Here is a 14,121-nt window from a genome sequence, read left to right as displayed (position 1 = left end):
TTTGCTATTATGGGCTGAATTGGGTCCTCCCTCCCAAATTCACATGTTGAAGTCCTAACCCCCAGCACTGCAGAACGTGACTGTATTTGGAGATGGGGGTCTTTAAAGACAACCCTACCAAAACACTGATCTTGGAATTTTATAGCCTCCTGAACTGTGAAAAAATAATTTTCTATTTTTTTAAGCCACTTAGTCTGTGGTACTTAGTTATGGCAGCCCTATGTTACCTATTTATAGCCTAACATACCTATGTATTTATTTACTGTAGGATGTGTTAGCAGCATCCCTGGCCAACTAGTTACGAGTAGCACCCTCCAACCCCAAACTGGTAACTATAACTCAAGATGTTGCCAGATGTCTCCTGGAGGGTAAAATCATCCCCAGTTGAGAACCAGTAAACCCAATCTCAGAAATTCAGAGGTCTTCTAAGGCACCTGCTGTTAAGCTGCAGAAATTAGCTCAGCTAAGGAGGGCTGGAATCCATCCAGATTTATGCTTGTAGTCCTGGCACTGTTTGCAAATAGCATCCTCTTTTGCTTTCAAAAGTGCTCCATTCAGCAACTACATCATATGATCACCTTTGGTTTGTGTAACTGCAGGTACTATGATATAACTAGAGACTCGAGTGAGTGAGTGAGTGTGTGTGTGTGTGTGTGTGTGTGTGTGTGTGTGTGTGTGTGTGTGTGTGGTGGTGGTGGTGGTGGTGGTGGTGGTGGTGGTGGTGGTGGTGGTGGTAGAGGGGTGGTTACAGATGTTGATGAGGATGATAATTAATAGGGTCTAGGAATAAACAGAAGGGCCTTTGAGTATGCTAAAGAGTCTGGATTTTATCCTGAGGGCAACAGGGAGCCACTGCAAGCTAAACAGAGAACTGATCAGATTTGCATGAGAAAGAGCTCTCAAACAACAACAACAAGGATTGGGAGACTACTTAAAATTTATGTATGCACAAAAGAAAACCCAGGGTGTGGAGCATATCCAGGAAGTGGGCAAGAAAAAGGATAATCAGGAGAATAAGTAGGAATGGTCAGAACGATAAAATCAGAAGCAGAAAGTAAATCTGTATTTTCAGTATCCCCCATACTTGTTTTCTGTTGCTTCACCCTAGATTTCCTGGAATATGAAAAGCAGACAGTGTGGGAGAGGCAGAGACCACTGTCATCTTTCTCTGGTCAGATTTGAGAAAAACAGCAGAGCTAGTTCTCAATGCTCCCATACTCAACCCCCGCTTCACTCCAGGACTGAGGGGTTACCTTAACCTATCCTGCCTCTTTCGCCCACCCCTTCCAATCCAGAAGGCAGAGGCTGGTAGTGGCAAAGGTTCTAACCCAGGCTTGGGTTAGAACGGGAGACAGTAATGTGCACAACTGCATACAAAGACAAGTACATTTAACTAGCACAAGTTTGATGACTTGACATTATCCCAAAGGCATCAATGATTAGCAATGATTAGAAAGAGTTCATTTAATAGACAATTTTCCCCCGAGATATGACCAATAAATGTCTTGCCCATTTTAGAACCCAGAACAGGATTAGCCTCCAAGTCATTCCAAGAATGGCCAACCTTCCACTCTGGGAGAAGGTGTGAAATAACTACCTTCCATTCTGGGAGAAAAAGTCAGATTTAAAGTGTTGTTTTTAGGGACCTCCCTGGTGGCGCAGTGGTTAAGAATCCGCCTGCCAATGCAGGGGACATGGGTTCAATCCCTGGTCCAGAAAGATCCCACATGCCGCAGAGCAACTAAACCCATGCACCACAACTACTGAGCCTGCGCTCTAGAGCCCACGAGCCACAACTACTGAGTCTGCATGCCACAACTACTTAAGCCCATGAGCCTAGAGCCCATGCTCCACAACAAGAGATGCCACTGCAAGGAGAAGCCTGCGCACCATAACGAAGAGTAACCCCGCTTGCTACAACTAGAGAAAGCCTGCGCACCATAACGAAGAGTAACCCCCGCTCTCTGCAACTAGAGAAAGCCTGCGCACAGCAACGAAGACCCAATGCAGCCAAAAATAAATAAATAAATAAATAAAATTTAAAAGTGTTGCTTTTACATCATCTAACTGTACTGCTGGATTTGAGATGAGATCACACACCAACGTTTGGGAGCTGAGATGATGACCTTAGATGTGGTAACAGTGCATCTTGAAGGATGCCACCTCTCACAGGTGTTCAACACCTGTTACAAAACATGCCCATTGTGGGCGCTGGGCTCAACTGGGGAAAAGGACAGCTGACTGCAGTTCCTTAGTAATCACCCCATGCCAGGCTCAGTACTTAGTGCTTGTCTGTCTCTCACACATACACAATTATCAAAAAATGTTCCCAAACCTGGACAAATGTGATATGAACTAATTTAGCTTAATCGGTATCTAAGGAATAATTGAGCATAAAGATGTAGTCAAATTCTATTCACAACAACCTTGACATTAGAAAACGTTGGCAAAACCTAAAAATGACCACTTTTGCTCGTACTGAGAAATACGGCATGACATCGATCCAAATAATCCTGAGGAAACCTGGGCAGACTACTGCTCTGTCCATCCATGAGGAAATATAGGTGGCAGGAACAGAATTTAAAAATGGGACCATTCTGGGCTTCCCTGGTGGCGCAGTGGTTGAGAATCCGCCTGCCAATGCAGGGGACACGGGTTCGTGCCCCGGTCCGGGAAGATCCCACATGCCGCGGAGCAGCTGGGCCCATAAGCCATGGCCGTTGAGCCTGCCCCACAATGGGAGAGGCCACAACAGTGAGAGGCCCGCGTACTGCAAAAAAAAAAAAAAATGGGACCATTCTGACCAAAACCACATCCAATCTCTTTGTTCTCTGCTGTATCCCCAGTACCTAGAACAGTACCTAGCATATGACAAGTCCTCAATAAATACCTGTAAATTAAAAAATTTTCAATTAAGGAATGAGAGGCACAAAAGGATTAAATAATCCACCCAGGTCGCACACACATTACTGTAGTAGTGTTCACTGTACAAGGTAATAACAATTACTGATACTTTAATTACTGGCTTTTATGTAAGCATTAAAAATTGGATCTCGGGCTTCCCTGGTGGTGCAGTGGTTGAGGGTCCGCCTGCCGATGCAGGGGACGCGAGTTCGTACCCTAGTCCGGGAGGATCCCACGTGCCGCGGAGTGGCTGGGCCTGTGGGCCATGGCCGCTGAGCCTGCGCGTGTGCTCCACAACGGGAGAGGCCGCAGCAGTGAGAGGCCCGCATACCACAAAAAAAAAAAAAAAAAAAAAAAAATTGGATCTCAATAGGAAATTATCTTGTGTAAATTACCTTGTCAGGACCCTCTAATTAATCATCTTTGTAAGTTTATAGTTTAAATATCATTTGCACAAATTCTAGGGAACACAAACATCTAGCACAATCCAGGCACATCATTGGTTGTTCAGTTTCCTCCTTCCTTCCTTATCTCACTATAAGGGAAGTCACCCAACACACAGCATAAGAAACCATCATAGCTAAACACTTAAAAGGCTTAACATATACTAATTCAACATCACCTCCAGCAATTAAGAAAGCAGCAGGTTTTGAATCAAGGCTCAACTACTTCTAGCTTTATGACATTTTAAAGTTAACATCTAAGCCTCAATTTTTTAATCTATAAAATAGAATTATTAGCAGTGTTTATCACATGGAAATGATCCATGCCTGGCGCACAGTAAGTGCTCAATATATATTAGTTTGTATCAATGACCAACATAAGAACTTGTTTATTTTTTTTTGAATTTTATTTTTTATACAGCAGGCTCTTATTAGTTATCTACTTTATACATATTAGTGTATATATGTCAATCAAAAAGGACTTCTAAAAAACAGTAAGTATGTCCCTTCGATTTACACCATGTGGTGGAGAGCATAAGCTATGGAAGAACAGCTCTGGGTTTGGGACAACTCTCCCTACCTAACTTTATGACCTTGGGCAGGTCAACTCCTGCTAGAACCTCAGTTCCCCACTCTTTAAAATGGGGATGATGAGCCCCACCTTGCAGGGTTGTTGTTACCATCAAGTGAGAAGAGTCACAAAGTGCCCAGCTAGCCCATGAGCAGGTACTCACCGAATGGCAGTTACCTCTTCCCTTCCGTTACAAGTTAGGAAGTAGAGGGAAGGGAAAGGAATTGGGCAGGGGAGCAGCGGCAGGCCGGAAAGAGGCCTCCAGAAATGTTTACAGAGAGGTGAAGGTTCACGGCTGCGGGGCGCTTCATCGCCGCCGGAGGCTCCACGCAGCTCTCCGTCGTTTACCACCTCTGAGTAGCCATTTGGGTCTCTCTGCCTCCTGCTGGCCCATCTCCCCCAAGCGATTCCGCATGTAGATCAGAAGACACGCTCCACCCCGCTACCGCCGTAGTCGGAGCGAAGCGAGTCACTCCCTTCCAGGCCTTGGAGCCCCTCACTCGGGCGCTGGAGCCTGCACTCACCTGTGAGGCTGACACCAGGTCTCAATGTCAGCAGCACCCCAGGACCGCGAGCTCCCAGGGAAGGCGCAAAGGCGGGGACGCTCAGACTGCGGCCCAGAGACGCCCCAACCACGCCCCCCATGGGCGGCCGAGCCCTCCTCCCCGCTGCAGCCGGCAGCCGCGGAGTCCCCACGGCCACCAGCAACCAGCGTGTGGAGCACCGCGCCGCCATCTTGGCCCGGAGACACTGCGCCTGCGCCACCCGGCTCAAGGTGGCCTCACGCGGACGACGCACGCGCGCAGAGCCGGCACTTCTCGGGGCGGGGCCCGCTGCGTCCACTCGAGGGGAGAGTGAGGGAGACACACGCACACAGCCGGGCGCACGCGCGCGTTGCGCATGCGCATCCGCACCCAATGCGCTTTCTTCGTAGCCGACGCTGAAATGATGTTTGTCTAAAAAGTGCTAATAGGTAACTTGCCTTGAAGAGCCTAGTCATTCTGTACTGGACGAGCAATACTGTACCTTATCTGTATGAGGGCGTGGTTGAGTGCAGCCAAATGTAACCCGATCTGAGGGGCCCGGCAAGGGGCGGGACTACAAACCCCGGCGTGCAATGCGGCCGTCAGTAGAGCAGATCTCAGCATGCAGCGCGCGGCTTCCTTCCTCCTGACCCTGAGTCTTAGGTCTCCTTGCTTGAGGCTTACTCACCCGGCGTCAGCGCAAGCGGCTGCTGTCTCTGCCCTACTCCCAGATCCAGGCCCCAAGCTCACTCTCCCTCTGGCTGATTCCCCACGAAAATAACTTTGATCGCTCAGCTCTCTCCTAAGCGTATTTGTCTTCTCCAAACCTGTGGTGAACTTGCCGATCGCTGAATGTGAGCCTAGCTACCCGAAAACGAATTTAATAAACGTTTTGGGCACCTATTAGGTGTCCCGCACGTTCTAGAATGTCGAGGATGCAATGATGAATGACATCCCATCCCTACTTTGGAGGAGCTCACGATGAGTCGAGAGAGACAGGCTCCTTCACAACTAAGATAATGTGATCAGTGCTATCGTAGGTATAAACAGTGTTATAGGCACACAGGTGAAGGAGTTTCTCAAATAGGTTGGGGGCATTGGGGTGTCAGGGAAGGCATCTGAGAGGTAACATTCGAGTTGGATTTTGGTGAATGGTGAAAAGTGTGTCAGGTAGCGGTGGAGGGGAAGAGTATTCTAAGCAGCAAGAACTTCAAAAGCAGATGTGAAAGTGCTTGCCCTGTACGCTCTAAACTTGGGGTGTGTGACTGGAGATGAGGCTGGAAAGATAAACCTGGCCTGGTAAGTCCTGTAGAGGGGTTTCTGCTTTCACACTCCCACCGCCACCACCCCTAACAATAGAAAGGTAACCTGAGGGCTCATGGATGAATTTAAGATGGCCTGTGCTCCTTGCCCCTTCCCCCATTATACATGAAATTTTTGTGTATGTGGATGTAAATCTGGGGAAATGTCCATAACTTTAATCAATCAAATTCTCCACAGGCTCTGAAATTGAAAGAAGTTAAAAACTACTGGTCCAGTAAAGAAGAATTATGAGGCTGTTGTAAACTGCAAGAAATAGTTGAGAGTTTGTGCTAGGAAATGTAGAGGACTGAGGTGAGCAAGGGACGTTCTAGAGAAACAAGGAAAAGGCTGTCCATGGGATGGGAAGTGGGGAAAAGAGTTTGTTTAATATTTAAATGTCTCCAGCATAGTGCTTAAGCTTATGGGCTGTGGAGTCAGACTGCCTGGGACTGAATCCCAGCTCTGCCATTTACCAGCTGTGTGTCCTTGGACAACTTACTTTACCTCTCTGTGCCTCAGTTTCCTTTCTCTCTTTTTTTTTGGCTGCGCCACGCGGCACAGAATCTTAGTTCCCTGACCGGGTATCGAACCTGTGGCCGCTGCAGTGGAAATGTGGAGTCTTAACCATTGGACCAGACCACCAGGGAAGTCCCTCAGTTCCCTTTCTCTAAAATGGGGCATAATAGTAACTACCTCAAAGGATCATCTGAGGAGAGAGAGATAATCCATGTAAAGCCTTCATACTGTATTTGGCACATAGTAAGTGCTCAATATATGTCAGTCCTATGTGCCAGGCTCTATGCTAAGCACTGGAACACCAAGGAGAACGCAGACAGTTACCTGCCCACAGGGATCCCAAAGCCTGAGTGGGGAGGGTGCTGGATGAGAAGTACAGCTTTCAGGAATAAAAGCTGAGAACAAGAGCCAATGGGATTTTCATTTACCACCTCAGAGCGAGTTAGGAACTAGAAGAGGGCTCATTAATATGAAAACTTTGTCAGCTTTGTAACTTCCTCATTTTTTTGTATTTTAGTACCAGCCCCTGCCCCCATCTACTTCCCCACAGTGATTAACAATGAAGATCCTCCACACCGAAAGTGGGTGTGTGTTCTTGTTTTAAGGGATAGCAGGAAGGCTGATTGTTGGGGAGGCCATATTTTCTCTTATGAAGCAGAGAGCCCCAAGGGAATGGAGTGGGTGAGGGTGACTACTAAAGGAGGGGAAAAAGGCCCTGGAGAGAACACGGAAGCCTCTGGCAAGACTCCCTGGTGAGAGCAGGCTAGGGCTGTGCCTGCTTTCTCTCACTGCTAGTCACCATAGAAAAACAAGAGATGATACAATTACTAAACATGAGTAGATTACAAAGCTTGGGAAATCTCCACAGCAGTGGTCCTTGGTCTGTGCTTCCTGAATCATCTTGAGTCCATGGTTGTTTGGAGACAACAAATATGCTTTTTTTATGTTCTCCAAACAGTAGTCATGCCAAGCTAAAAATCCCAGGAAAGAAGTAGCTTTTGGGGAAAAAGATAATGAGTTATTATTATTTGGACTGAACACCCCTGAAATATTGATGGGACCGAATTCAGGCAATTGGTGGCTATGGAGAGATCAGAAAACTTTGGCTGTGCTAAGAACAGTCTCTTTCCAGCTCACAAAAAACTTTCTCGTGTTTTCTATCTTGATACAATCACAACCCTCTGGGTTAGTAGGGCAGAGGCTATTCCCATTTTTACAAATGGACCCCTCACCCTCACCACAAATAACACCAAAATAAGCTCTGAAAAGTGGAAAGACTTGTCCAAGTTCACACAGCTGGTGAGTAAATGAACTAAGATCTTTTAACAGCAAAACTAGAGCTCTTCTCTTTAAACTGTGTGCCTTGGTAAATTGTGATCAGTAGATCGCAGTCATATAAACCTGGATAGTTTACAAAGCACTTCCTCATGCAGAATTTCATTTGCTTTTTACAACAAAAAGAGGGAGGCAGGGCAAGTATTTATTACCACCCTCACCTACAGATGATTTCACCGCCGTCCAAGGACTTCAGCTGTGACAGAACACAAATGGATCCATCCTAGGATGTGGCTAAAAACTGGGATGAGCACACAGGCTACACCTACCCACACTTTCAAGCACAATAAGTGCTGGGTCTCCTTCCCCCCTTCCTCCCCACCCCCCTGCCCCCTTCTCTGGTCTAAAGCCAAAAACTTCAGCTTTAAGGAGAAACAAGTGTTTTGCAAAAGGCAGACAAGTTTCACAAACATCTTCCTGTCTGCACTTCTCATTTTACTATTCTACTGTGCCCTTTCTGGCTCTCCTGAGGTGGGGAGATCTGGGAGCACTAGCAGGGAATTTAAATGTGGTCCTCCAGCGTGCCGGGCTGAAGGCAAAGGGAGACTAGAGGGTCTACCCTGTGATTTCCAGTGGACATTGGGCTTCTGAGGTACTATGGGACTGCCCAAGTCCACGGCTACATGATGGGACCACTGCTCCTTCTCCATATGAGTGAGGAGCCCTTCCCAGGAGGGCAGAAGGGCCTAAGCCTTCAGAGGCAATACAAGCAAGGTCACAGTTTCTCTAGTTGTTGCATTTCCTTTCCTCCCCTAGAGAGTATGGGACAATTCCGAGGGAGTGTGGAATGTGGGACCCAGATGTTCCCAGGCATGACCTCTGCGGTGGGTGCAGTTCCCTGCAGTAGAAGATGAACTATATCCTTGCCTGGCTCACCTGGGTATTCCCAACAGGACTTTCATGCTAATGATTTCCTAAAAGGTCCTTTAAAAAAAATCACAAGTGGTTTCAGCTCCCAGCTAAATACTCTTCTGCCCAAACTAGGCTTAAACTTAAGCAATGTTTCACAAACCTGAGAAATGAAAGAAACTCCTAAAGGAAAAAAAGAAGCACAGATGCTGAGAATAAAGCTGTGGATCTAGACTCCAAAGTGAAAAACATCACCTTAGTAAATGACAGTCTTTTCTATGGAAATTCCTTTCGTTGTGAATTATCACCACAAAAGTTAAATTTTGTGTTTCTGTTAAAATATTTTGGGGACTTCCCTGGCAGTCCAGTGGTTAAGACCCCATGCTTCCATTGCAGGGGGCATGGGTTAGATCCCTGGATGGGGGAACTAAGATCCTGCATGCCGCGCGGCATGGCCAAAAATATATATATAAATAGTTTGCAAGTTATTGTAAAAACAAATCAGAACAAATCACTAGATGTAGTAAAACATCAGAGCCCCAAGACTACATGGGTACACCTCCATAAACAACAAAATAATAATACAAGGTGCACTGTCATGTTTTTCTCCATTTTTGAAATGTGTTTTGTTGCTTAATTGTTCGTTTCCTGTGCTGAAATAACTACATGTGCCTTTGTGTATTTTAATAAACAACCATTTCAGGGGCAGATAACGAGATCTAAATAATTTGTTATTGGCACTGAAGCTGGCCTCATGCCTCCCTCTCTTGCAAAAATTCTAATTTATGGAAACAACTGACTTTACAGAAGATTAAGGGAACACCATGTCAGAAAATTCCTCTCTTTGGCATCACAGTTGAAAATAAAGATGCATCCTAAAGCTCTTTAATGCTTTTGTGTGGTTTTTTTTTTGCTTTCTTTCTTTTTTTTTTTTTTTTTTTTGTGGTACACGGGCCTCTCACTGTTGTGGCCTCTCCCATTGAGGAGCTCAGGCTCCGGACGCGCAGGCTCAGAGGCCATGGCTCACGGGCCCAGCCGCTCCGCGGTATGTGGGATCTTCCCGGACCGGGCACGAACCCATGTTCCCTACATCGGCAGGCGGATTCTCAACCACTGCACCACTAGGGAAGCCCTTTTTTGCTTTCTTCTTGCTCATCCCTTTTCTTTCTGCTGATGTCTCTTCCTTTGGTTATACAAAGTGTTTTGAGTTTTCTAGAATGAGGACCTCACTACAATGGACTCCCAAATTCTTGTTCATTATTAATTACTCTTGGAAATAGGACCTGTGAAATTGAAATCATCCTGCCAGGCACCAAGCTAACCAGACATCCGCCCTATTGAAATTTGATCCACGTTTTGATAGGCTGCCTTTTAAGGTAGAGAGGTGTCTTCCTGTGTCCTTATAGACAGACAGTTTCACTGTGGAGAAACAGTTTCTAGGAGTTTCTAGGAGTGCAAAGAGACAAAGCTGTCAATTCATAGGCTTGAGGGGCTGGAAGGAATCTTGGAGGCTGTCAGTTCAATTTTGCAATCCATGAAGTAATTTATTCTGCTCAAGTCTGCAGCAACCTTAGAGCTCTGAACTCTACTAAAATTATTCTCCAGTGATCACTCAGCCAGAATGGACCTGGGAACACATGAGATGGTCATTCTCTGGGCCTTGATGATGTCCCTCTGGCCCTTCTGTCTCACCAGCTGTGGCGCTCAGGTTCATCACTATGGCAATGGAGAAGTTGACATTCTTCTACTCTGCTTCCACCAGCCCCCAGTTTGTGGCAATACTCACATGACCCAGCACAGCCAGGGACATGGCCTCTTTCTCTCCTGGGAGAGAAGGTCAGGGGATCACAAACCCATGTGCCAGGACCAGACAGGTAAAGCACAAGAGTGGAGTGGCTGTGCATAAGACCACAGGGGCTGGGACTTCCCCGGTGGCATAGTGGTTAAGAATCCACCTGCCAATGTGGGCGACACAGGTTTGAGCCCTGGTTCAGGAAGATCCCACATGCCGCGGAGCAACTAAGCCTGTGTGCCACAACTACTGAGCCTATGCTCTAGGGCCCGCGAGCCACAACTACTGAAGCCCGGGCGCCTAGAGCCTGTGCTCTGCAACTAAAGAAGCCACGACAGTGAGAAGCCCATGCACCCCAATCAAGAGTAGCCCCAGCTTGCTGCAACTAGAGAAAATCCACGGGCAGCAACAAAGATCCAGAGCAGCCAAAAGTAATCAACTAAAGATCCCACATGCCAAATGGAGATCTTGCATGCGGCCATGAAGATCCCATGTGCCTCAACTAAGACCCTATGCAGCCAAATAAATAAATAAATAATCTTAAAAACCAACAGTAGTATTTAAAAAAAAAAAAAGACCACAGGGGCTGGTGGGACTGTGGTGAGTGAGGAAAACATGTTTTAAAAGTGGCAGGGGGGCTTCCCTGGTGGCGCACTGGTTGAGAATCCGCCTGCCGATGCAGGGGACGCGGGTTTGTGCCCCGGTCTGGGAAGATCCCACATGCTGCAGAGCAGCTAGGCCCGTGAGCCATGGCTGCTGAGCTTGTGCATCCAGAGCCTGTGCTCTGCAACGGGAGAGGCCACAACAGGGAGAGGCCCACGTACCGCAAACAAACAAACAAAAAAGTGGCAGTTGCTGTCAGCTCCAGCGCACTTTAGCCACGTAGGCATGTGGACCTAGTGTTGCCAGATCTTTCAGTTTTTCAAGAGATCTGAAATCCAAACTTTCTTGAAGCTTCCCAATTTTTAAAACATCATGTGAACCACTAAAACATATCTGTAGACCAGATTTAGCCCATGGCATATCCATTTGTTATCTCTGGTGGTTAAAGGCTTTCTCGCTTTCTGACTGTGCCCATTTAGGCCCATCTGACATAATAGTACATTAAAAAAACCACAAGTAATTCAGGGATAACAATGAAGTGACATCAAGCAAATCTGGGAGGTTTACAATGAACTTTTGCAGTAGGTGTATAGTTGATTTATATATTTTTTAATTGTGGGAAAATGCACATAATAAAATTTAACATCTTAACTATTTTAAGGGCACAGTTCAGTGGTATTAAATATATGTATAATTTTGTGCAACCATCACCACCATCCATCTCCAAACTCTTTTCATCCTGTAAAACTGAAACTCTATACCCATTAAACTCCCCACCTCCTCCTCCCCCAGCCCCTGGCAACCACCATTCTATTTTCCATCTCTATGATTTTGAGTACTCTAAGTACCTCATAAATGGAATCGTATAGTATTTATCTTTTTGTTCTCAAATTTCTTCTATGCCTGATGAAATCTGCATCTTGCAGATTTTCTTTCTTTTTTTGGCTGCGCCGTGAGGCTTGTGGGATCTTAGTTCCCTGACCAGGGATCGAATCCTGGCCCTCAGCAGGGAAAGTGAAGAGTCCCAGCCACTGGACCGCCACAGAATTCCCGATTGTCTTTCTTTCTTTTTTTTTTTTTAATCTTATTTATTTATTTTTGCTGTGTTGTGTTTTCATTGCTGCACACGGGCTTTCTCTAGTTGTGGCGAGTGGGGGTTACTCTTTGTTGCGGTGCATGGGCTTCTCATTGCGGTGGCTTCTCTTGTTGCAGAGCACAGGCTCTAGGTGTGAGGGCTTCAGTAGTTGTGGCACTTGGGCTCAGTAGTTGTGGCTTACGGGCTCTAGAGTGCAGGCTCAGTAGTTGTGGTGCACGGGCTTAGTTGTTTTGAGGCATGTGGGGTCTTCCCAGACCAGGGCTCGAACCTGTGTCCCCTGCATTGGCAGGAGGATTCTTAACCACTGTGCCACCAGGGAAGCCCCCCCATTGTCTTTCTTTTCAAAAGCTAATTACTTTAAACAATATTCCAATGAATGTATATACCACATTTTGATTATCCATTCATCCATCAATGTACATTTGGATTCTTCCATGTTTTAGCTATTGTGAATAATGCTGCTATCAACATAGGCATGAAAATATTTCTTTGTGACTCTGTTTTCAATTCTTTTGGGTATGTACCCAAATTTGAAATTCTTGGATCATGTGGCAGTTTTATTTTAATTTTTTAAGGAACTGTCATAAAGTTTTCCACAGTGGCTATACCATTTTACTTTCCCACCAACCATGTACAAGGGTTCCAATTACTCTAAATCCTCTTCAGTGTTTCTTACTTTCTGTTTTTCTGGGTTTTGTTTTTCGTTTTGTTTTGTTTTTGTTAGTAGCTATCCTACTGGGTGTGAAGTGTTAACTTATTGTAGTCTTTATTTGCATTTCTCTGATGAGTAGTGATGTTGAGCATCTTTTCATGTGCTAATTGGCTATGTGTATATCTTCTTTGGAGCAATATCTATCAAGTCCTTTGCACATTTTAAAATTAGGTGCGTTGGGCTTCCCTGGTGCCGCAGTGGTTGGGGGTCCGTCTGCCGGTGCGGGGGACGAGGGTTCGTGCCCCGGTCTGGGAGGATCCCACGTGCCACGGAGCGGCTGGCCCCGTGAGCCATGGCCGCGGAGCCAGCGCGTCTGGAGCCTGTGCTTCACAGCGGGAGAGGCCACAGCAGTGAGAGGCCCGCGTACCGCAAAAAAAAAAAAAAAAAAAAAAAAAAAAAAAAAAAAATTAGGTAGATTTTTTCTTTAAAACGTTTTAAAAAATATTTATTTATTTTCCTTATTTTTTTGGCTGTGTCAGGTGTTAGTTGTGGCACACAGGATCTTCGTTGAGGTATGCAGGATCTGTCATTACGGCTCATGGTCTCTGCTATGCTCAGGCTTCTCTCTAGTTGTGGTATGTGGGGTTTTCTCCTCTAGTTGTGGCGGGATGGCTCCAGGGCGCGTGGGCCCTGTAGTTTGCGCAGCACCGAGCTCTCTTGTTGAGGTGCGTGAGCTCAATAGTTGTGGCATGCAGGGAGCTCAATAGTTGTGGCATGCAGGCTTAGTTGCCCCGCGGCATGTGGGATCTTAGTTCCCCAGTCAGGGATCAAACCCTTGTCCCCTGAATTGGAAGGCAGATTCTTTACCACTGGACCACCAGGGAAGTCCCTAGGTAGGTTTTTTGTTGTTGTTAAGTTTTAGGAGTTCTTTATGTATTCTGGATATTAATCCCTTATCAGATCTAAGATTTGCAGATATTTTCTCCCACACTGTGGGTTGCCTTTCACTCTGTTGACAGTATCTCTCTTTTTTCAAAAAAAATTAAATTAATTAATTAATTTATTTATTTTTGGCTGCGTTGGGTTTTCATTGCTGCGCACGGGCTTTCTCTAGTTGCGGTGAGCAGAAGATACTCTTCATTGCGGTGTGCGGGCTTCTCATTGCGGTGTGCAGGCTTCTCATTGCAGTGGCTTCTCTTGTTATAGAGCACAGGCTCCAGGCGTGCAGGCTTCAGTAGTTGTGGCTCACGGGCTCTAGAGCACAGGCTCAGTAGTTGTGGCACACAGGCTTAGTTGTTCCGTGGCATGTGGGATCTTCCCAGACCAGGGCTCAAACCAGGGTCCTTTGTATTGGCAGGCGGATTCTTAACCACTGCACTACCAGGGAAGCCCCCCCGACAGTGTCTTTTGATACACAAATTTAAAAAATTCTTATGAAGTCCAATTTGTCTATTTTTTCTTTTTTGCCTGTATCTTTGGTGTCATATCCAAAAATTCATTGCCAAATCCAATGTTGTGAAGCTTTTTCTTTTTA

The 14,121-nt window shown here is 46.1% G+C and overlaps 1 protein-coding gene across 4 annotated transcripts in view; it reads right to left on the bottom strand.

Moving 5' to 3' along the window:
* The window catches only part of DNAJA3 (DnaJ heat shock protein family (Hsp40) member A3), a 32,162-nt gene extending 27,381 nt beyond the window's left edge, over window positions 1–4,781 (bottom strand). Inside the window, exon 1 of one of the 4 annotated variants that reach the window (XM_059037445.2) lies at window positions 4,443–4,781. In XM_059037445.2, coding sequence (XP_058893428.1) covers window positions 4,443–4,653 — 211 coding nt within the window. In that variant the 5' untranslated portion in view covers window positions 4,654–4,781. The remainder of the gene's footprint in view (window positions 1–4,442) is intronic. The other 3 variants (XM_059037444.2, XM_067012836.1, XM_067012835.1) reach the window with 3 other exon arrangements.
* Between the last annotated feature and the right edge of the window lie 9,340 nt (window positions 4,782–14,121).

Source organism: Kogia breviceps, chromosome 14 (assembly GCF_026419965.1).
Source record: "Kogia breviceps isolate mKogBre1 chromosome 14, mKogBre1 haplotype 1, whole genome shotgun sequence".
Lineage (NCBI taxonomy): Eukaryota > Metazoa > Chordata > Mammalia > Artiodactyla > Physeteridae > Kogia > Kogia breviceps.
The sequence above is the reverse complement of the archived record's forward strand: the minus strand, read 5'-3'. Positions and strand labels throughout refer to the sequence as shown.